At 46.4% G+C, this 23358-nt stretch overlaps 2 protein-coding genes across 4 annotated transcripts in view; one reads left to right on the forward strand and one right to left on the reverse strand.

The window, feature by feature from the left end:
• The window catches only part of ZC3H7A (zinc finger CCCH-type containing 7A), a 42940-nt gene extending 41305 nt beyond the window's left edge, over positions 1-1635 (reverse strand). The window contains exon 1 of one of the 2 annotated variants that reach the window (XM_061600237.1): positions 1371-1635. The gene's annotated coding sequence lies outside the window, so the exon portion shown is untranslated. Of the gene's footprint in view, positions 1-1251; positions 1332-1370 lie in introns of those variants that run through there. The other variant, XM_061600238.1, reaches the window with a different exon arrangement.
• Positions 1636-1762: 127 nt separating this feature from the next.
• The window catches only part of LOC133372035 (alpha-N-acetylgalactosaminidase-like), a 28718-nt gene continuing 7122 nt past the window's right edge, over positions 1763-23358 (forward strand). Inside the window, exons 1-7 of one of the 2 annotated variants that reach the window (XM_061600247.1) lie at positions 1763-1933; positions 6392-6562; positions 7636-7810; positions 10514-10691; positions 12725-12819; positions 13311-13472; positions 17932-18129. In XM_061600247.1, the coding sequence (XP_061456231.1) occupies positions 6408-6562; positions 7636-7810; positions 10514-10691; positions 12725-12819; positions 13311-13472; positions 17932-18129 (963 nt within the window). In that variant the 5' untranslated portion in view covers positions 1763-1933; positions 6392-6407. The remainder of the gene's footprint in view (positions 1934-6391; positions 6563-7635; positions 7811-10513; positions 10692-12724; positions 12820-13310; positions 13473-17931; positions 18130-23358) is intronic. The other variant, XM_061600246.1, reaches the window with a different exon arrangement.

A 23358-nucleotide genomic window follows, 5' to 3' on the forward strand; every position in this document is an offset into this window, starting at 1 on the left:
TGGTGATTTAAATCACTAAAATTGAGTCCTTCAGAGAAGCAATTTAAATTATAATTTAAATCAATTTTATTTAAATCAGATCAACCCTGATTAACACACATATGGCACTTTTCCACTGTAAGGGACTTGGGCTCCTCAGATGTCCCCACAACTGAACCCACGGCAACCTTTCTAGGCCACCAAACATGAAAACAAAGCACAGAATCAGTGGGGTCTAGTGGGAAAGAGAAAAGCCGTGGGACAGCAACCACAAGAGATAGGAGGCATAGACCAACCACCAAGATAATTCTTTCCTTGGTGTGTGTGTTCACACATCGGTTGTACAGAGACTTAGAGACTGTGTTAAAATCTAACAGTTTGAGGCTGCTGATAAAATGGAAGTGTTCAGCCCAATAATTTCATGTGGCTCTTTCTGCCAGCCAGTCACTCCCTCAGACATTTCTTTAACTTAACTAATCCCAGAGATCCAGAGCCCCCATAGGCTGCTGTGATTGTTGTTCACAACGTTTCTCTATCTGTGGATACATATACACAAAAGTGCCTGTGTCTTTTTAAAAATTATTTCTTTACCAAACAGCACTGCAAAACACTTACTTTTAAAACACATGCACAAGCCCCTTTATTTTTACTTCCTACACTGTGAGCTACTTGAAAAACTTTGTAGAACAGTGTGACGTTAAGGTCGCCTGCTTCCTTAAACACAGGACGATCTGTGACAGCAGAAGCTGTATAAAGAATAAAGTGTATAAAGTGGATTCATCTACCGACAATAAGTCTGTCATTGCCTCCAAGGTGCCCCCAGACTTTTTGGCGGTTCTTTCATCTTGTACGCATTTGAACTTTTGCGCAGAAATGTCACAGACCTTCTGTACCTCGTGGCCTCTCTGTCTCTCCTCCCAACCCTACTTTTCTTTCCACCAAGCTATCTCCACATTTTAAAGCATATAACGTATCCTTCCATCTGTCAACCGAGGACAACACGTCATGCACATCAAGCAAAGCGACCTCCAGTTCAGGAAAGCTTGTGTCGCCTTTGGCACTCCACAAGGCTCTTGGTTGCTGCTGCTGCTCTTGCCCCAAATGTATCTCCCCCCGCCCCCGGAAAATTACTTAAGACCCCCCACTCCTTTCTCTCCTCCTCCTTCCTCGGACCCACAGGCACTCCCCTCCCAAGGAGTCCCACGAGCAGCTCTGCTTGCCCCTCGGCCCAAGTCCTCATAAGCTTATTTGTCATCCACCCTGCGCACCCACCCTCTTCCTTCTCCCCCTCTTCCCCCGACCCGAAACGGGAGGCGAAGGCGCGCAACAACCAAGCTGCCCCCGGGGCGCGGCGGAGGGCCTCCCTTGGACGGGGCGGGGCCTGGCCTCACCTGCTCCCTCAGGCCGGAGGCCGCGTTGCTGCTGCTTCTTGACTGCTACTGAGGAGGAGGAGGAGGAGGAGGAGGAGAAGACAGCGCGGTAGAGGCGCGACGAACCAGGCCTCACTCTCTCTCCCCGTTTCCTTCCTCTTGCGCTTCTTTCCGGCTGGGTCTCTAGCTCCTGTCACCGCAGCGCCCTCTACCGCTCGGAGGCCACCTGGCGGCGCCACAATGAGGAAGCCTCCTTAACCGCGGCTTCGACTGATTGGCCGAGGCGGGAAGCGATGACACACACACACACCCTTATTGGAGATGGGGCCTCGGGCGTCGCTTCCTATTGGCTACTGCTGTCTCCCAAGATACTTGCCGCCGGCACAATTCTGCTTCCCCCTCCTCCCCCCCCCCGCTGCTCTCTCCTTATTGGTTGCAAAAGGAAGGGACGCTTCCACCATTGGTTGTGGTTCAAAGCATTGTAGTTGCTGATAGGGCAGACGGACTGGGCCTTGACGAGCCGTTCTCTGCGAGTCCCGCCTTCGTAACCAGGAACTAGAGTCGCCCCGAGTTCCTGAGGAAAGGTGGGTAAATAGGGAAGCGATGTGGGAGGTTCTCCATAAGAGCCGCTGGCAGCGGGATTCGCCTGCCATCCTTTCGTGCCCGGCTTGTCACCGGGGCTTTCTACGGGAGGGGATCAGTTGTGAGGGGGAGAGAGACCGACGGCGCGCGACCAGAGTATACTGCGCATGCGGTCCTGTGTAGCCTCACGTGATGCCTTCCCTTTTCAACCGGTAGGGGGAGTCGCCTGCCCGCGGCCCCAAAGGCACAGGGGAGGAGCTAATATCTCCCCTGATGGGAGGGGCTTTCCCGAGAATTCGAATTTTAAAGGGCCCTCGCTGTTCACGGGAAGCATTTTCCTCTGCCTGACGTCACAGTCGCCCCCTATGGCGTCATTCTGAAAATGGCGCTCCAAAAGCCTAAATAAAGTAGGGAAAATCACAGAGAAGAGGCAAAATCGCGCCCTACCAAGAGGGTAGGCTCCATTAAAAAAAAGAAAAAATGGAAATTCAAAAAATGCCTCAAAAGTCACAATTCTGCCTCCTTTAAAACCTGTTTCAGTTTCCAACTAGCTCACTTTTGCAGTCTGCAGCCAGACACAGTGGGGTGGCCTCATCCAGACCATGGCACAGCAGCAGGGCAGTTGTCACTCTGAATGTGTGATGCTATCAGATCAAAATGATACTATGTCACAGACTGTTTTAGTGTCATGGTAATGATTTATAGAAAGCACCAGGGCTGTGGAGTCAGAGTCGGAAGCAATTTTGGGTGGAGTCGGAGTCGGTAGAAATGTACCAACTCTGACTCCAGCTTCAAAATAAATTTTGATTGACAAATTTTTTAAAATAGAAATTCAAAATGTCAAAGAAGCTTCCCATGAAGTCAGCTGTAGTCGAGCATTTCACCATAACTCACGATGGGAAACATTTTGTGTGTCAGTGTATGACACAGGACCCAGATGAAGACAAATGCTGCGATGCCAAGATCAGCGCATATTCCAGCAGCGATAAAAATGCTCCTATGAGAGCTTCCAATTTAAAAAGACATTTACAGCCCTTTCCAGCGCTGTGGAGTCGGAAGCAATTTTGGGTGGAGTCGGAGTCGGACAGTAGAAAAATAGAGGAGTCAGAGTTGAAGGTTTGGCGTACCGACTCCACAGCCCTGGAAAGCACACAAATAAACTTTGATGACCAGGATTGCCTAATCAGATGCAGAAGGGGGTGGGGGAATTCACCTGCATCAAACTTGGTTCCTGCAAAAGACTTAATGAGGCACAGGGTTAATCAGTAAGTAATACCCCTAGCATAAAGAAGCAACAAACAAACTTTATTGGGTATGTAAGGGATAAGATCATCTCATCCCTTCCATATCCAGCCAATCACTGTACTCTGCAAGAAAGGGCATCCTACAGATACCATCTTACCTAGAGGTTCATTCTGCACCTTGCTGGAGTTGGGCCTTTAGCGTGGTGGTACCTGCCCTTTGGAACTCCCTGTAGTTACATATCAGGGAGGCACCTTCTCTATTGCCCTTTTGGCACCTGTTAAAGATGTTCTTCTTTCAACAAGTCTTCTAAAGTGGAGATTTTTATCCCATTTGGTATCTGTACTGGATTTTATTGATTTTATATATGAGTTGTTTTTTGAATTGTGTATTAATTGTTTTTATATATGCAAATATTTCAACTGTGTTTATATGTATAATTGTTCTATATATTTTTATTATATTAATTGCTTTGGGATGTCTCATAAAAAGTGTTTCATGCATGAAATAATAAATGCTATATTAGAGGTCTCTGTGGCTTAGCAAAACCATCCAGAATTTTAAATGCAATATAAACCTTCATTTCTCCTGCCCTCTGCTGTGTTGTCTTATCTGTGGTGACTAAAGATGCCACTATTGTGGCAGTGCCAACCGAGGTGTCCAATGCAATGTGGAGCCCAGTGTTGTGGAATCAATTCCAGTAAATGCAGCCTGATGATGTGGACAAGATGCTTGCTGTGATGTGCATGACCACCTGCTCATTAGATCCTTGCGCATCCTGGCTTATTAAAGCTAGCTGGAGTGGGGTGACTGAATGGGTCACAGATGTAGTAAACACATCTTTGTGTGATGTGTTGCCCACTGCCCTTAAATAGTGTGTCCACTTCTTTAAAAGCCCACACTGGATCCAATAGAGTGTAATAACCTTAGACCAGTTGCCAACACCCCTTTCTTGGCAGAGGTGGTGGAGAAGGCGGTTGTATAGCAATTGCAGGTATTCCTGGATTAAACCAATTATTTAGATCCATCACAGTCTGGATTCAGGCCTGGTTTCAGGACAGAATCAGCCTTGCTCGCCCTGATGGATGGCCTTTATCGTCAGAGACAGGAGGAGTGTGCCTGTGTTACTTCTGCTTTATCTCTCAGCGGCATTTTATACCATTGACCATGGTACCCTCCTGGACTGACTCAGTGGGATGGGTATTGGAGGCGCTGTATTACAGTGGCTCCACTTGTCAAGAACTGCTGCCAGTTTACAGGGCAATTGATCCTGGCCAGGCACAACCCGTGTCTCCCTTACCAGGGCTGAGTAAACCAACAACAACCCTGCAAGGTAGGCAGACTGCAACTACCCCTTAAACCTGGTCACCCACTCTGGGCCAAGGGAAAACTCAAAGGGACAGAAATAGATCTGCCAAGGATTGCAACAGACAAGAGCCAAAGGTGCACTCCTTGTCTTGGAGCCTTCAGGCAAAATACCCAAATATATGGTAGTCTGTGGCTAATTGGCCAAGGTGCTGGATTCAGAGCCAATTCCCTTCCTGAAATGAACACACACTGGGAAATAAGAGATAGCTTGATTAGAAAAAAATGTAAGTGCAAAAAGTATACAATAGGGCCCCACTCATACAACGGGTTACATTCCAGACCTCCGCCAAAAAGCAAAACCCACCAAAAAGCGGAACTCCGTCAATAAATGGTGCCCGATGCCGGAAAAACGCCGGAAAAGCGGAACAAGTGGCATATGAGTAGAGCCTTACTCTAATTGAAAACTGCTGTATCAGCAGAATGCCGAAAAGCAGGGCCCTACTGCAGTAGCAAAATAGTTCCTTAAACCAAAGACCTCCAAGGGCTAGGTAAAATACAGAGAGAGTTCAAGTCACAAACAAAAATAACAAAGTTTTCTAGCCTAATCTATACTCACAATAGAGGTAAACCTTTTAGAAACTAGGCATTCTTGATACTGCTCTTACCTTCAGGGTTGTATCCAGAGAGTAACACTGGGTAAGTGTTCCTTGGCCCCCTAGTACTTGTGCCATGGGGTTCCACAGGGTACTATTCCCTCCCCAGTGCTATTCAACATCTATATGAAGCCGCTGGGAGCGGTCATTAGGAGTTTTGGAACAAGGTGTCAGCAATATGCTGATGATGTGCAGCTCTATTTCTCCATAACATCTGAATCAGAAGAGGCTGTGAACGTTCTGGATCGGTGTCTGAATGCTGTAGTGGACTGGATGAGGGCTAATAAACTGCGCTTGAATCCTGGGAAGACGGAGGCTCTTTGGGTAGGTGGTTCCCATGTCCAGGAGACAGCCAGGCTACCTGTTCTGGATGGGGCTGCGCTCCCTCCAAAGGACCAGGTCTGTAGCCTTGGGGTACTCCTGGATTCATCTTTGTCACTAGAGGCCCAAGTATCCTCCGTGGCTAGGAGCGCCTTTTACCAGCTTTGTCTGGTTCATCAGCTACAGCCATTCCTGGATAGGGATAGGCTGATCTCTATAGTCCATGCACTGGTAACCTTGAGGCTGGATTACTGCAATTCATTGTATGTGGGGCTACCCTTGGCCCTGGTTCAGAAGCTCTAGCTGGTACAAAATGTGGTGGCGAGGTTGCTGATGGGAACATATATCTGGCAACATGTGACACCACTTTTAAAACATAGCACTGGATGCCCATCTGCTATCGAGCCAGGTTCAAGGTCCTTGTATTAATGTACAAAGCCCTAAACAACTTAGATCCAGGGTATCTTAGGGACCGCCTGAACCAGCTCGATCAGCGAGATCCACAGGAGCAGCGTTTGTCATCCCCCAAGTTAGCAAGGCTCATTTAATATCAACACGAAATCGAGCCTTCAGTCTCATCAGCCCAATTCTCTGGAATGCTCTGCCAACAGAGATTCAGCAGGCACTTTGTGTTTTAACTTTTAAGCATCTGCTGAAAACCTTTGTTTTGCCAGGCTTATGCAGGCAATTAAGAACATGCACTTTTTTGTAACAATTTACCTCAGTTTTTATAGTATTTTTAATGTTTTTCTTAATTCTATGGTTGTTTTAAACATGTTATAAACCACTTTGATGTTTTTAACAAAATAGCGGTATACAAATATTTTTATAAATAAATAAATTAGAGGTACCTCAAACATCAGAAATTATTAAACCACTGAAACGAGGTAATGTGTTGGCTTATTGACCAAATGTGTATTCTTCTGGTTTTTACAGGCGTGTGGTCTAAATCATGTTGCTTTTTTCCCTGGGGATCTTTCTGGGCCTGGCAGCCCGTGCATCTTCTCTGGATAATGGACTGCTGAAGACCCCACCAATGGGCTGGGTGCCTTGGGAACGCTTTAGATGCAACACAGACTGCAAAAATGATCCTAACAACTGCATCAGGTGGGGAAAATGCAATGCGACTTGTACCCACGTGCTGCCTAGGATATTATTATAAAAAATGATAGTTTTGGAATTTTGAAAAAAAAATGTCATAAGCTGGGAAATTAGTTTTGCAAGTTTTGTTTTTGAAATCTTTCTGCAGTTGTAGGGATTTGATTGCCTGTGGTTTTTAACTCGCATCGGTCCCAAGTGAAGATGCATGAAACGCACATGCCACCATGTGTTGCTTGAATCATAAGTTTCTTGGAATCTGCCTTTCTAACAAGGAAAATTGGAGGATTTTGCTTTTCTTGAACAGATGCTCCTACAGGTGTATTTCAGCAATATGCACTTAAATTCCTTCGAAAACTAGGAAACAGCCATGACATCTGGCACAATCTTCTTCTTTCCCCCAAGAGGTGTTTCCCCAGAATCTTTAATGGCACTTCAGAGCAGCCACATCTCCCCACTACCACAATGATAAACATTCGTTTTAGGGGGGTAACTTTAAACAAGTTGTTTCTATTCTTTTAAATAGAGATTGTGGGTCTCTTCCATTGCCACACATAAAAATCTAGGCTTCAGATGCATTGTTGCAATTTGCTGTCCGTTTAATCTGTGCCTTAGTAAATCCTCATCGCGGCCATCTTCCATCTGGAAACCTATGTCCTCATTGTGGGAGGCTGTGTGGATCCAGAATTGGCCTCCACAGTCACTCGGAAGACAATCTTACTCGGCCACAAGTGATCGCCAATGAATGAGTTGTCCTAATGATTTTCTTTGAAAATCCTTTGTATCAAAAAGCTTTTAAGAAAAGCTAAACTCCTTAAAAGGACTTGCATGTAAACTGTTCTGATCTACCAAACTGAACTCCAGGCTAATGTAAACCGCCACAAAAAGTCATATTTTTCTGTTTCTTTGTTTGTGGTTTTGTTTTCCACCTAGCATTTTAGGTTAGGATGAGTTTTGTCACAATCCATCATGTTAGGCAAAGCTGCTCCAGAAAGAGTTGGTAAAAGGTGATTTTTCAAGTTAGCCGTCTAATATAGCTAGGTGCTGTTCAGGCAGCCTGTCTGACTCTTGTTTATTAACAGTGAACACTTGATCAAAGCTATGGCAGACAGGTTGGCTGGTGATGGATGGAAGCAGCTCGGCTATGAGTATGTCAACCTGGACGATTGCTGGGCAGCAGACAAGAGGGATGCTCAAGGCAGACTGCAGCCAAACCCTCAAAGATTTCCCAGTGGCATTAAAGCCCTTGCTGATTACGTAAGTTCAATAAAATGCCTCGTTGTAAAGACAAAATCCTTTCTGACAGCTTTCATTTTCCTTTAGAAAAGCTACTTAAAATTAAGCTTCTGGTGCTGTTATAGAAGGGTAGTTTTGTGTGTTTTTTTTATTGTCTGCATGTGTTTTTACGAATGTTTATGTTTTGCTTGGAGACCTTTTTGTTTAACAAGCAACTAACAAATTTAATACTAATTTTGTTATTAGCTTGGGACCGGTACATTTGAAGGATCATCTAACCTCATGTATGCCCACTCAACCATTTGGATCTGTGGAACTGGCACTGTTACAGGTGCCACATAATATTTGTTCTACATTCATAAAAACCAGTCTTTTATGTGGCAGAAGTTACACTTTGGAACTCCCTGTCTGTTGACATTAGGCTGGCACCTTCGCTGTACTTTTTTCAGCACCTGCTTAAAACATTTTTGTTTCAGACATGTAGAAAGTTTGTGTGTGTTTTAATCTTACTGTTTACTTAGTTTACTGTGATTTTAATTATCTTTTGAAGGTTTTAGTACCTGTTTTTAATTGTCTTTTATTGATCATTTTAAAGAACATTTTATTCTTTTTGTAAACCACTTACAGATTTTATTACAATCAAGCGGTATATAAATGTTGTTAAATAAATCATTGAGTCAAGTTTTGTTCTTAGATTCCTGATTGTGGTTTATTGGAGCAAAACAAGCCACAATCCCCAATTCAGATGTAAAGAAAGCCATGTTTGTTTCCTCTCTGCACAAGTGGAAAGGAGTGAAAGAGTGCTCCAAGATGTGATCACAGTAAACCATTAACCATGACTTACTGTTGATGTTCAAATTGGGCCATAAAGAAACACACATCTGTTCCACTTCCTGTGGAAAATAGAGGCTCTTAACATTATTTTTTTCCTCATAGGCCAATTTATCAATTTAAAATTGCATTAATCAACAAACCCATGTGATTAAGCTGGCAATACCCATACCATTAAGCTTTATGTACCTAGTCATGCCAGTGATCCATCTAACATTCTGATTGGTAGCTACTTGTCAGGATCTCATTTAGCAGTTTTCCCCAGCCTTGCTGCCTAAGACTCTTTTAACTAGAGGAACGTGCAAAGTATACACTCCACCACTGAGCGCTGGGCCTTCCTGTTATGTCATGCCCTGGTCCTGAGGAGTAGCCCGGGGACCCATCAAGGGAAGGTTGATTGTCTCAAGGAGAGCTCAAAGTGAGAAACATGGATCCTGGCTGGAATGCGTTCTTGAACTCTGATAATGCCTCTTGCTTGTCTGGATGGAGGATAGAGAGGTGTGTGTGTGAATGTGTGTACAAAGGTTACATTTACATCTGGTGCTTGACATAACTTTTCCCTCTGGCTTCACCCCTAACTGACATGTAGCCTTCAGAAGTTTGCCTAGAAGGGAATGTGGACCTTGGGTTGAAAAAGGTTCACCACCTCTGCTGAATGTAGGAGCTAATCCAGTGGGCTCCTGCTTGCCAGCCTCAGGTTCAATAGACCCTAATCATCAGCCTCAGGCTCAAGAGTCAGGAAGAGTCAGCTGGAGCCACTGTAACCTCTGATTCAGTGTCTTGGTCCCTGCTGGACTCTGGGGTCAAGACACTCTCTAACCACGTAAGAACAGCTTGGTGAATCAGGCCAATGACCCATCTAGTCCAGCATCCTGTTCTCCTAGTGACCAACGCCCATGGGAAGCCCACAAGCAGCACCTGAGTGCAATAGCACTCTCTCCTCCTGCGGTTTCCAGCAGGTGGTATTCAGAACAGGGCTGTGGAGTCGGTATGTCAAACCTTCAACTCCGACTCCTCTATTTTCCTACTGTCCGACTCCGATGCCTTCATAAATGGCAAATGTATATTAATTTTTCTACTGTCTGACTCCGACTCCGACGCCTTCATAAATGGCAAATGTATATTAACGTATTAATATTAATACATTAATATTAATATTAAAATATTCATTTTATGTTGAAGTCGGAGTCAGTACATTTCTTCCAACTCCACCCAAAATTGCTTCCGACTCCACGACTCCGACTCCACAGCCCTGATTCGGAAGCATACTGCCTCTGACTGTGGAGGCTTTTGAGATAGATGGTGTTTAGGATTGGGCTTTACAAGGCTTGTTTTTTTGTTTTATATTATTATTTGTATTATTTTAAATTGTTTTTAGATTTTTAAGTGCCTTTTAAGGTTTTAAGGTTGTGCATTGTTTAATTGTATTTTAAATGGTATGTTTTTCTATGTTTTTAACTACACGTAGTTTTATTTGTAAGCCGCCCTGAGTTCCGGTTTGGAAAAAGGGCGGGGTAGAAAATAAAGTTTCATTCATTCATTTCATTCATTAGCCACCGATAGCCTTATCCTCTATGGATTTGTTTAATCTTCTTTGAAAGTCATCCAAGTTGGTGGCCATCACAGCCTCCTGTGGGAACCAACTCCATAGAATAACTATGATCTGCGTGAAGAACTATTTTCTTTTGTCTGTCCTGAATTTTTCAACATTCAGCTTCATCGGTTGTCCGCAAGTTCCAGTTTTTTCTGTGTCAACTGTCGCCATCTCATGCATAATTTTTATATACTTCTGTCATGCCACCTCTTACTTGCCTTTTCTCTAAACTAAAAGCCCCAAATGCTGCAACCTTTTCTCCTAGTGGAGTTGCTCCATCCCCTTGATCTCTTTCCCAGGTTCACTCAAAAGGCCTGAAATTTGGTATCTACAGCGACATGGGCCGCATGACCTGCGCAGGCTATCCTGGGACAACCCTGGATACTATTGAGACAGACGCAAAGACCTTTGCAGCCTGGGGGGTTGACATGCTGAAGCTGGATGGCTGCTTTTCCAATTCTTCCATCAAGGCATTAGGTTTGTGACTTTCAAGAAGCAGGAAGGCTCGTTTGGTGGGATTTTTTGGTAATCGGAACCTGAATTATTCCATTTTGACAAGGGAAATCTGCAAACGCAATGGATAATCATTTCTATGGGACTATTTGGATAAACAAGCAGCCTACTGCTGTGCAGAGTAGATGCACCAGTGCCTGTGGAAATCAGTGGGCTTCAGTGTGCCTACCTCTGTATAGGATCAGGTAGTTAGAAGTTACATGCTTTAGATGTCCCCCCTCCAGGGTTTCTTCTATCCCATTCCTGTTCACCCAAACTGATAGGCCTAAAATCAGAGGCTGGTGCGTTTGCAAGCAAGACAGCAATGTTGTGCAGCTAGGAAGCAAGGCTAGCATTGGAGCTAGGGTCCAGGATCCGATTGCTGAAGCAGTCGAGGAGCTGTCCGCAAGATAACTGAGGCACAGAAGCTGGGCTGAACAGGTGCAGCACTATCGCCAGTCAAGGCTTCTTATGGAAGACCAAGCGTGGGGAACCTTTGGCTCTCTAGATGTTTGTTGAACTACAACTCCCATGATCCCTGGCCATTGGCTATGCTTGCTGAAGCTGATGGGAGTTGTAGCTCAGCAACTTCTGGAGGGCCAGAGGGTCTCCACCCCTGCGGTTAATCTAGCACAGCCTTTCCCAACCAGTGTGCCTCCAGATGTTGTTGGACCACAATTCCCATCTTTCCTGACCATTGGCAATGCTGGCTGAGGCTGATGGGAGTTGTGGTCCAACAACATCTGGAGGCACACTGGTTGGGAAAGGCTGATCTAGCACCTTCACCTCCTCCCTGGTACATAAGTAAGAGGCCTTGATCCTATAAACATGCAAGGCAGGAGATCAGGAGCAGAGTTTAGGAAAGGAGGCCTCGTACTGTCAAGCAAATGTTCCATCTTGTAATGGTGGATTTTGTTTGTTTCCCGCTGCTCTTGGGGTCCCAGAGGATCCTATGGCAAGGAGCATATATATTTCAAGTCCCAAGAGTTGAAAGAACAGTTCTTCATAAGAACCTAGGAAGAGCCTGCTGGATCGGGCCAGTGGCCCATCTGGGTTAGCATTCTGTTCTCATAGTTGCCAACCAAATGCCTATGGGAAGCCCAGGAGCAGGACCCAAGTACAACAGTGCTCTCCCCATCTGATAGTTCCTGTAGTTGGCATTCAGAGGCACATGGCCTTCGATCGTGGAGGTAGAACATAGCCATCAGGGTTAGCAGCCATTGGTAACTTTATCCTCCATGAATTTGTCTATTCCTCTTTTAAAGCCATCCAGGTTGGTGCCCATTACTGTCTCTTGCAGAAGCAAATTCCATAGCTTAACTATTCACTGTGTTCTAGACAGCGGCTGCCTTGGAGTCCCCATCAGCAGTAGCTAACTCGTGGTTCCAACATGCATCAGGGCTTCCAGGAATGAAGGCTCTTTTTCCAAGGTGGTCCTATCCAACTCAGGCTGCGGCAGACGATAAGTCCTCAGAAGGAAGCTCTTTCTGTTTTAAGATAGCACCTAGACTAGCCTTTCCCAACTAGTGGGCCACCAGATGTTGTTGGACCACAATTCCCATCTTTCCTGACCATTGGCAATGCTGGCTGAGGCTGATGGGAGTTGTGGTCCAACAACATCTGGTGTCCCACTAGTTGGGAAAGGCTGACCTAGACCTTGTGTCATTTTAACAGTAGAAGCTGGTCCATTAGGACAAACAAGGTGCTGGACCACCGAGCTCAGTCTGCCTTCAGCCTTCTCCTGCCTGCTCCCTTGCTTAGTCTGGGGAGGGCACTGCCTGTAGGCTTCCTCCTCCTTAGGCTCAGTGTTGCTCTTGTAGAACTCAGCAGGGAGGAAGAGGAGGATGGGGACAAAGCTAGAATTCGCCAGCTGTCCCTAACACTGGTTCTGACTTGACCGCTCATTGACTCTGGCTGCATCTACTGCTTTCCATCTTGCTGGTCCCAATGGGCAATAGGCTCCATTGCTTTTTCAGTATAAAAACCGAGCCCGCTACTAACTCTGTTTTTTTGTCCAGGCTATCCAAAGATGAGCGTTGCATTGAACAAGACGGGACGGCCCATCGCTTTCTCTTGCAGTTGGCCAGCCTATGAAGGGGGTCTTCCGCCAAAGGTAATTTCTGAACCTGTTTCTATGCCTCTGCCTTTATCCTGGGACAAGCAATATTCTGCGCACCACTTCCTGACCGAGGAGTTGCATCTCTAACCCCCCTGTTGTAAGCGGCAATTTCTTCCACGGCTGGAGAGAAAGAGCAAGACACTTTCTGATTTCTGTGCATGGTCAGCAACTACTTTTGCTAGTCTGGAAAAAGGGCTATGGGGTAACGAACCAAGTCCCCACACCCAACCCCACTGTGGTACATGAGCAAGTCTTGTTGTCGCAGCCAATGCTCCCTGTTCACCTTCACGTTGGCAACGGCAGGGGTGGGGAAATAGGTGACCAATTCCAAGGGGCTGTATTTGGCCCAATGGCTGTCAGTTGTAGTATCTATTTACTTGCTCAGCCGGTAAAACTTGTATTATGTGGGTGCAAAAACAAGCACGTGGACAGCATCAGATTCACAAAAACTTCAGTGTTGCGCTATTCCTGTTCTTGTTATCCAGGTGAATTACACTTTGCTTGGCAAAACATGTAACCTGTGGAGAAATTTTGCTGACATTGAAGACTCTTGGGACAGCCTCTTCCACATCATTGAGTGGTATGGAAAGCACCAGGACACTCTGCAGCCTGCTGCTGGACCAGGAAGGTGGAATGATCCTGATACGGTAAAGCTGCCTCTAACCATCCGGTTAGAATTTATGTGGGTGTTGAAAGAAGTGCTAAGTGCAATACTAGAACTGTAGACTGTTGCTTGGAAAACGTGCAGAGGAACAAAGAGTAATTCAATTCACAGAAAAGACAGGGAGCAACATCGGAAAATATCAGACAAAAATATACCTTCCTGCTCTGTCCTGGGGAGTAGTCCCAGCTGTGGACAGGGTTCTAGGTCAAGGTGGTGGGGGCCATGCGTTAGGCAAATAGCCTAGGGATAACCAGGTTACCTACTGATAACACCAGTTCCAGAAAGTCAGGTCAAGCAAAGGTCAAGTTCCAGCAAGGCAAGGTCAGGCACAGCAGAGGGAAAGTCCAGATAAACAGGTCAGACAAAACAGAGATCAAAAGGCAAACAAGCAAAAAGGGTAGCACCTTGGATAGCTCCAAATAGAGCACAGACTGCCAGGCTTAAATGTGGCTCCAATAACCAGCAAAACCAGCAAAGCCTTAAATAGGCCTGCAGCTTCCTTTGAGCGGCTAGTCCCGCTCCTGGTGAATGGAGCCACTACTCTTAAAGGGGCCCAGCCAGTTTTAGCAACTGTTGGCTCCAGTGGTGTGGGGAGATGCTACTGTTGCCTCCAAGGTGGAGTCCTTGGAAGGCAACACGACGTGTCCAGGCCAGAGAGGTGCCATCGTCATGGGCTTCTCTGGTGGTGGGACTCCCAAGGAATATTGCGGAGGGCACATTCTCCTTCCATTCACATATATCCTCTGAATCCATTTCCTCTTCCCCTGAGGATAGGGAATCAGAAATAAGTGCTCCTGGTAAAGAAAGTGGCTTGAAACATTGGGCAAATTTCAGAACATTAGATCGATTTTAAACAAAGCACCTTCGGGATCTGTTTATGTGAAGGCAGTGGGCAAGCAAGTCAGGTCTTGGGACTCTTTCCATACGTCATCTTAGTGAGTCTGCAGTTTCTTTTGGAATTCTGAATAGTGTGGAAAAAATAAGCCATGATTAATTTTATTCTCTCTCTAAAGCACTACAGTTGGCCACATTCACATTTATTCCACTATTATTCCACTTTAAATACTCATGGCTTCCCCCAAAGAATCCTGGGAAGTGTTGTTTGTGAAGGGTGCTGAGAGTTGTTAGGAGACTCCTCAGAGAGCTACAACTCCCTGAGTGGTTTAACAGTCAATCCCTCTTCCCAGGGGACTCTGGGAATTGCAGCTCTGTGAGGAGATTAGGAGTCTCCTAACAACTCTCAGCATCCTTCACAAACTACACTTCCCAGGATTCTTTGGGGGAATCAGTGACTGTTTAAAGTGGAATAATAGTGGAATAAATGTACAGTGTGAATGCAGCCTTGGTCTTCCAGTTCAGCCAGAGAGCAAGCAAAAGGGAGCACTTCTTCATGTGAGACATAAACTGGACTATACTCTCTATCTTGCCCTTGGGACTCTCCCCAGTCCGTACCCCTCACTTGCCCTGCTTCATACCCCAAATGTTTTTGCCTGGCTTGAATGTGTCCTTGGACTGATAATACCTCTTCTTTGTAGGGATGGAGGATAGAGAGGATGTGTGGGTAGGTGAGAAGGTAGGTAGGTAGGTAGGTAGGTAGGTAGAAACTAGCCTTCGGTACAAAGTGTTGCTCCATCCACTTTTGCCTCTGGCCCCACCCACCACTGGCACATGGCCCTCGGAAGGTTGCACAGAGGGGAATGTGGCCCTCAGGCTGCAACTTTCCCCACCCTAATCTAAAATTCATAGGCCAATTATGAAGCTTTAAAAAAAAAGAGACATATTCATGGGGGAAGAGATGGCCTGTTGACCATGATGGCTAAATGTAACTTCCATATACAGAGGCAGGATCCCTCTGAGTTCTGGCTGTTGGGAACAAACCTCAAGGAAATAGCTGTCACCTTTATGCTGTGCTCGTGAATTTCCCAGCGATCTCAGAGTGGTTACTTTGGAAAACAGGACGGTGGACTAGAAGGACCTCAGTCTGATCCAGCAACTGCACCATCTTATGATACCTCCAAGGCAGCCTAGGAAAAGAAGACGTAGATCTGATTTGAGAGGATTTGGAGGACAGAGAACCAGGACAACCCCAGAACCAAATCTGTCAACCTGCACAACCAGGGGAACCACCAGGGGGAGTTTGCCTCCCTCGGTTCTGCAGAGCTTGCTTTTCTCATCAGTGTACCTACACTGTCTTTTCAGGTTTTTCTGCACAGGGGCAGAAATCAACATGAATTCAGTAGGAATCGCCCCATTTAAAAAGGGCATTGATGCAGATCCTAAGAAGGGATGCTAGGCAGCTGGAAGATAATGTCCAAAGCAGCGTTAAAGGGCTGTCAAAGGGATGGAGAAACTGTGACTCTGCAAATGTGGTTGCACTCCAACTCACCTCAGTCCCAACCAGCATGGCCAGGGGTCAGGAATGATGGGAGTCGTATTCCAGCAATGTCTGGAGAGGCACAGGTTCCTTATCTCTGATGTGTGTGATCTGCACATAAAGGGCTGGAAGGGTGAAAGGGCAGAGACACCGAAGGTAACGGGAGGTCAGATCACTTAGCTCACGGCTGGGCAACCCGTGGCCATCCAGATGTTGTTGGACTCCAGCTCCCATTAGCCCCAGCCAGCATGGCCAATGGTCAGGGAGGAGGACAAAGGCCACCGATCTCGAACACCTTGCTTGCTGTGTTATGGAGTATGGTGTTTCAGCCTGAAGAAAGCAAATAGCCCCCAAAAGCTAATATAGAGATGCTACATTCAGCCAACAAGAGGCAGGCACCCAGCAGAAGGGGAAAAGGCAGCATAATTAAAACCTTGGAAGAGCTTTGAGAGATGGGACTTGATCCTGAGGGGGCCCGGCTCCAAAACCTCCTAGGGCTAGATAGCACCACTGGGTTTGATTTGAACTGAATCCTTATCCTGCCCCTATGAGCTTCCCAAATTTATCTCCTGCTCAATATATGGGCAGTTATCGGATCTACATCTGTTTACCATGGTGGAAAGGCCCAAATGTGAGTGCAGAAGTTCCCTTACAGTCTAACATCTTTGCTTTGCCTTGCATGGATTTTTGCTTGCTTGCTCTTTGCTGCTTGAAATTACTTTGCCACATTCTCTTCTCCTATCTCCCCTCCCCTGCCCAGCCTACAAGATTAGAGGGATATAATCCAACTAACACTTTTCTTAATGAATACTAAATGTCATCAGGCCACTAACAGCCTACTTGTTTATATGCATGTTGCTCTACTGGACATAGCCCATCCAGGGTGGCTCACAACATCGTTAACCACAACATAAATAAAATATGACATTTAACAGCAATAGCAGCTTATTCTCAATCCTTTAAAACGGAAGCCCATTAAAGCAGTTTTACAAACAGTATAAAAGCACCTCCCAACCAACAGAACCATCCATACTGAAATAACTAGTTCTGCGTGAACAACCGTTAAAGCACAGCCTCCAAGTCAGATCAGTACAAATGGTGTGTCGGTGGTCCTTCAGGTTAAGTGGCCCTAAACCATTTAAGGTTTTAAAGATCAAATCCAGCACTTTGACTTGTACCAGCACGTAGTCCAGCTGATACAACTGGGGTCATGTTCTTCATTCTCCCCTCCAGCAGCTGAGCAGCAGCATTGCCCCCAGGTGAAGTTTCTGGACAGTCTTCAAAGGCAGCCCCATATAGAGCACATTTTAGTAGTCTATCTTGGATGACTAGCACGGATTACTGAGAAAAGCTCATAGCTGACATTCCAGCCTCAGCTAGTAAAAGGCACTTCTAGCCAGAGGTGCCGCTGGCAGATAACCCCCAAACATTAAGAGAACCCCAAACAGCAAACATGGAATTTCAGGGTAGGTTTGCCAGGCTCAGGGCCTGAGAATGATTCTGTATCTTTCAGAGAAGAGAAAGAGAAGAGAGGTGCAGGTGTTCTTGCAACACTGTAATGGGAAAAACCACAAGGTGGAATTCTCCCTTCCCCCTGCACAACTTTTAAAGATACAGAAGACCTCTGGGAGGCCGGGCCTGGCAACCAAGAGGTCTTCTGTATTTTTATCTTTGCAAAGTTGTTGTAAGGGTTGCTGAGGTAGCGTGTATAAGGAAAGGGCTTTGCAAACTAGTAATGGACAGTATAACACGGTCTTATTCTAATTCTTACTATTGCAAATGGCAAAATAAGAATGCCTCATTCTGCAAGTAATTGGCAGCTAGTGGTTCTTAATAACTCACTTAGGACGGTGGCCTATAAATAACGTAAAATTAAATAATAATAAATAATAATAAATAACTACTTGTGATTTTTATTTACTTCCAGGATCCTGTTTTGACGCTGTAATGTTCTTTGTAATTTATTTTCTACTTTTTGCATGACTCTTCCCATAGATGTGATATAGAAATGCTCTCCTGGAGGACTTGCTCAGCCGCATCTCTTGCCTTGTGTTATTTTTTTCCCCAGCTGATCATTGGTGACTTTGGCCTGAGTTACGAGCAGTCAAAAGTGCAAGTGGCACTGTGGGCTGTCCTGGCTGCCCCTTTCTTCATGTCCTGTAACTTACGGACCATCTCAGCCGAGGCCAGGGACATCTTGCAGAATCCGCTGCTGATCTACATAAACCAGGATTCTCTGGGGATCCAAGGCAAGCGTGTTACAAAGGTATGCTTACAGAGTCATTGAAAGAAAAAGCCATGCAGTAGCATTTTGCAGCCGCAGGGTGGTTGCAAGAGCCTGAAAATGTCTGGTTGGAATGGGTCATCCATACAGCCAGGCTGCATATGAGCTTATAAAGGTGCCTTATGCTAGGGTCAGAGAGCCAGTGTGGTGTAGTGGTTAAGGTGTTGGACTACGACCTGGGAGACCAGGGTTCAAATCCCCACACAGCCATGAAGCTCACTGGGTGACCTTGGGCCAGTCACTGCCTCTCAGCCTCAGAGGAAGGCAATGGTAAACCCCCTCTGAATACCGCTCACCATGAAAACCCTATTCATAGCGTCGCCATAAGTCGGGATCGACTTGAAGGCAGTACTTTTACATTTTATACTTCCGTCAGACATGTCTAGCCCCGCATTCCCTGCTCTGATTTGCAGCAGCTCTCTGGGGTCTCCTACTCCCCATTCCCTGCTCCCTGAGATCCTGTAACATAGGGGTGGGGAACTTTTTTCAGCCTAGTGGCCTCATCCCCTTTTGGCCAGCCTTCTGAGGGCCAGAGGCGAAAAGTGGGTGGAGCAATCTGTGACAGAAGTCAGTCATGTAAGAGCCAGTGGTTCGTTCACACACCTCCATCCAGGCAAGGAAAGGCCTTAAGGCCACAGTTAAGAACATATTCCAGCCAAGCCAAGTCGAGGAGGAAGGGAACAAGGCCAGTGAGAGGCGTGGCCTGCAGAGAGGGCGTGGCCTGCGAAGAATCTTGAGGGCCCTGGAGAGATGCATTTGGCCTCTGAGGCCAGGTTTTCCCAGCCCTGCTTTAATTGGAGGTGGTGGGGATGGAATCTGGGACGTTCTACATTCAAAGCAGGTGCTCTGCCGCTGAGCTGTGGCTGCAACTGGATTGCTCAAGTCACAGCACCGTATAGCTCTTGGGGGAAACGTTGGTCTTCCCAAATACCCTGCCCCAGAATATCTTTCAACCTCTCGAGAAGATTATTTTTTTAAAAGTCTGGCACTTTTCACTGAAACCTGTAGCCTGATCCACAGTCCCAGCTCAAGTGAAGCCTCAGCTCTTGTCAGTTGGTAGGCCACATTCATCCTTTGTTAGCCTCCCCTCCCCTGTCCAGTATTGTGCCTCGTTGCTGCGGACTAGGACATGGAAAGCTGTCTCCTAACAAGTCAAAGCACTGGTCCATGTAGCACAGAATTGTCTACAAGGATAGACAGTAGCTGTCCAGGGTTTCAGGCAGGTGACGTTCCCAGCCCTACCTGAGACCTTCTGTATGCAAAGCAGATGTTCTGAGGTGTGGCTGTTCCTGGCCATTGGACATCCCCAGAAGCAGCCAAGAGATGGGAGGAACAGGCAGAGGACCAGCTGGAAAAACTCAGTGATGCCAGTTCATTAAAAAAAAGAAAAAAGAATATGTGGCATCTTCTGAGTTGGGCAGAAGCTCTGTGGACTGTTCAGAAAAATCAGGAAACCAGAAATGGAATGTTGAGCATAAGCATTTTCTGTTACAAGGTAAAAAGAGAGGATGAAAGAACCACAAAGTGGTTCCTGCAAGGCCACTGAAGCATGCCATGTCACAGCAGCAGCAGGTTTGGAGTAGTTAAACAAACATACTTTGGGCCAGGATCCAACCTCATGCACATGTGGGTTTTAAGTCTGCCAGAGCCACATTGGCCAGCCTCAGGATTCTGACTCCTTTCTGACCCCACCTTTGTGTACTTGCCCTTGCGCCCAGTCAGCCCTTGTTACATGTAAAGCTGGGTAGCGTCACAACTAACCCTTTGCCCGCCTTCTCATTGCCATAACTGGCAGGCAATTTATTTACCTTCTCAGTCATTAGTATAATGCCATTTCCTCCCTCCTCCCCTGGATATCCGTCTGTTCCACACACAGGTCATCTGCCCACCTGATGCCGAATCAATGAGAGCCACACCCCATTTCCTAATGAGGCTCCAGCCGTGTGTGTGTGGGGGTGGTGGTTTAGCACCTGCTGACAGTCACAGTCTGTGGGTTTTTATCCTAATTGCTGGGATTGATGAGCACAGCAGGGTAACAATTAGGCAAGGTATTGCACCTAATAACTTTGTTTGTGGGTGACTGCCATCTCCTTGTCACACCCCAGATTAGGTTGTGCGAATTGTTGAAGACAATAGCCACAGCCAGAGGAGTGCTGGCCACTTCGAACAGGGTTGGGCGACCTGACCTGTGCCCCCCAAAGATGTTGTTGGACTCCCAACACCATCAGCCCCAGCCAGCATGGCCAGTGGTCAAGGATGATGGGAGTTGTAATCCAGCAACATCTGGACAGCCACAGGCTCCTCATCGCTGGCTTAGAAAAAGTCCCCTAACCCCCCTGGTAGCTCCGTGGCAGCGCATCTGCTTTGCATGAGAAGGTCCCAGATTCAGTCCCTGCCATTTCCAAGTTGGGAGAGACCTCTGCCCAAAAACCTACGCCAGTCGGTGTAGACAAGTAGCGTAGTGACAAATTCAGAAGTGCAGGATCCCTTCATGATAGTCGCACCATGTTCCCCTCACAGCCACGCCCCCTCGCTCACTCACTTTCTCTCTATTGTCATCACACTCCTCAGTTCTTCCCATGTGCAACTTCTCCCACAACAACAGATGTCCCTAGGAGCCAATCAGCATGAAAGGAGAGTGTGTTTGTTAGAGTGTGTTAGCTACTGAGAAGAGTCCTCTCTGGGTGACTCGCCTCCTTTCACTCTGATTGGCTCCAATCGTCAGGAAAAAAGCATGTTAGAAGCAGGGCCTGTACTAAAAGATGGCCAGGTCGGGCCCTGGCCAGGGGGCCCTGAGGGGGCCCTCAGTAGGGTGGGGGAGGAGTAGCGCTCCCCTTCCATGATCCACAGCAGAGTACTGCTGCAGATCACAGGGAGAGAGCTTCCCAGCCGCCCTGCGTTCCCTGGCTCCACCTACCTGTCTCTCCTGTCTTTTGCAGCTGTGCGCAGGCTGCCTTTAACCAGGATGGCGGCCAAGATTTCCCTAAGGTGCTGATACCCTGTTGCCATCTTAGTTGATGGCAGGGACACGTGTGCGTTGCAACTCAGGAGATGCAACTCAGTGGTAGTGGCTGCCTGATACTGGCTTTTAATGTATAAGTGTGTTTTTAGGTTTTACTGAGACTGTATGTTTTATCTGGTTTTCACTGGAAGTCGCTTTGGGTCACTTTGTTGACAAAAGTGTCTAATAAATACAATAAATACAATAAATACAATAAATAAATAGTGCATACAGATGGTCCTCAGTTCAATCTCTGGCATCTCCAGGTGCAGCTGGGAGAAGGAAAACCCTATCCGAAAACCCTGGAGAGCTGCTGCCAACCTGTGTAGACAGTACTGAGGTAGATGGACCAATGGTCTGACTCAGTGGAAAGCAGTTTCCTCTGTTCTTAGACGTAGTGCAGCGATTGTGTGCAATGTAGGTCACCCGACCCTTCACATAGCAGTCTTATGCCACATGGTGGACACCAAAGCTGGGTGGGTGGGATTTGCTGCCGTTTCCTGTACATTGTGTCAAGACAGCAGCTTATAAATAATGGTAATGGTGGCGATGATGATAATGGCCAATAATAAATATTTATCAAGTGCTTAACCGACTGGGTTGCAGCAGAAAATTCAATTGTAATACAGATCATAAACCCTTAAGTGGGAGCTAAATAAGGCCAGGGTCACGAGGGTTCATAAATGGGACACAAGATGCTGATGGTGGCGAAGATAGTATGAATTGCCTTCCTGGTTCACACCAAAAATACAGGATCCGGTTTGTAGTTGTGGTCCAGGAAACCCTCAAGCAAAAAGAATGAAAGTAACAGCTGTCCTCTGTTGATTCTCCCCAGCATCAGTCATAATAATAATTTACTAATTCTTTAAGTGCCCACAAAAAGCAACATGCTGTATGACAGGGGCAGGCAGATCTCCAGGCAATTTGCCAATAGATCAGCAAGGGCTCCTGATAACACAATAGTTTCAACAACAGCGACAACTAAAAGACCTCCTCACCGTTCCCCAACACTCCAATCCTGGGCATGTTTACTCACAAGTAAGCCCCACCTGATGGTATCCAGCTATGTTTTACTTGGAGCAAACCTTCAGTTAGTCATGGGCGATATTTTCGATGGGTCTACTCAGAGGAGGGCTAGCATTATGTACAACTAACCGTGTTAAATGGAGCTGACTCCCAGGTAAGTGTGTTTGGGGGATTGCAAGATAAGAACATCAGAAGAGCCTGGTGGATCAGGCCAGTGGCCCATCTAGTCCAGCATCCTGTTCTCACAGTGGCCAACCAGGTGCCTGGGGGAAGCCCGCAAGCAGGACCCGAGTGCAAGAACACACTCCCCTCCTGAGGCTTCCGGCAGCTGGTTTTCAGAAGCATGAATATCAGTTGGGCTGCTGAAAAGGAGAATTGTGATGCAAAGCTGTACACCGCCCTGGGAGCTTATTGCTATAGGGCGGTCTAAAAATGTAATAAAATAAATAAAATAATAAATAAAATAAAGCCAGGAGTGGCATTTTTATTACTGTTTTTATTCATTTGAGGGATAGGACTATGAGTTCAGTTCTGACACTCAGAAGTAAATCCCTGAGCTGAGCATATTCTTGGAGGCAATTTTGTTCCTCAGTTCTCGGTATACGCCTGCACCTCTGTGCTGCTGTTTTGCATCTGGTTCTGGTTGGTGGACCACAGGGTTCTAGGAAGAGAAAAACCAACCACACAAAGTAGATCTCGCAAGTCTCAAGTCTGTCCCCCGCACGGTAACAATGATCAAGCTCTTGCTAGCAGGGTTACAATCTATATAAACAGACACCTGTCTGTCTGTCTGCTGCCCTGGGCTCCTCCTAGGAGGAAGGGCGGGATATAAATGTCATAAATAGATTAAATAAATAAATGAGGAAAGAAGGAAGGCTGAACTGGAAAAAACTACTGAGGAAGAGAGGGATTAAATGGGTATTTGCATAATTTGCTAGAAAGAGCACAACAGGGAGATGATTTGAGAAATATGTTTGTTTCCAAAGGGAAGAAGCTTTTAGTGGGAACAGGAGAAACAGGAAGCTGCCTTATCCTGAGTCAGATCATTAGTCCATTTGGCTCAGTATTGTCTGCACTGACTGGCAGCAGCTCTCCAGGGTTTCAGGCAGGAGTCTCTCCCAGCCCTATCTGGAGATGGCTAGGATTGGACCCGGACCTTCTGCGCGCAAAGCAGATGATCTGCC

This window comes from Rhineura floridana, chromosome 17 (genome assembly GCF_030035675.1).
Source record: "Rhineura floridana isolate rRhiFlo1 chromosome 17, rRhiFlo1.hap2, whole genome shotgun sequence".
Classification (NCBI taxonomy): domain Eukaryota; kingdom Metazoa; phylum Chordata; class Lepidosauria; order Squamata; family Rhineuridae; genus Rhineura; species Rhineura floridana.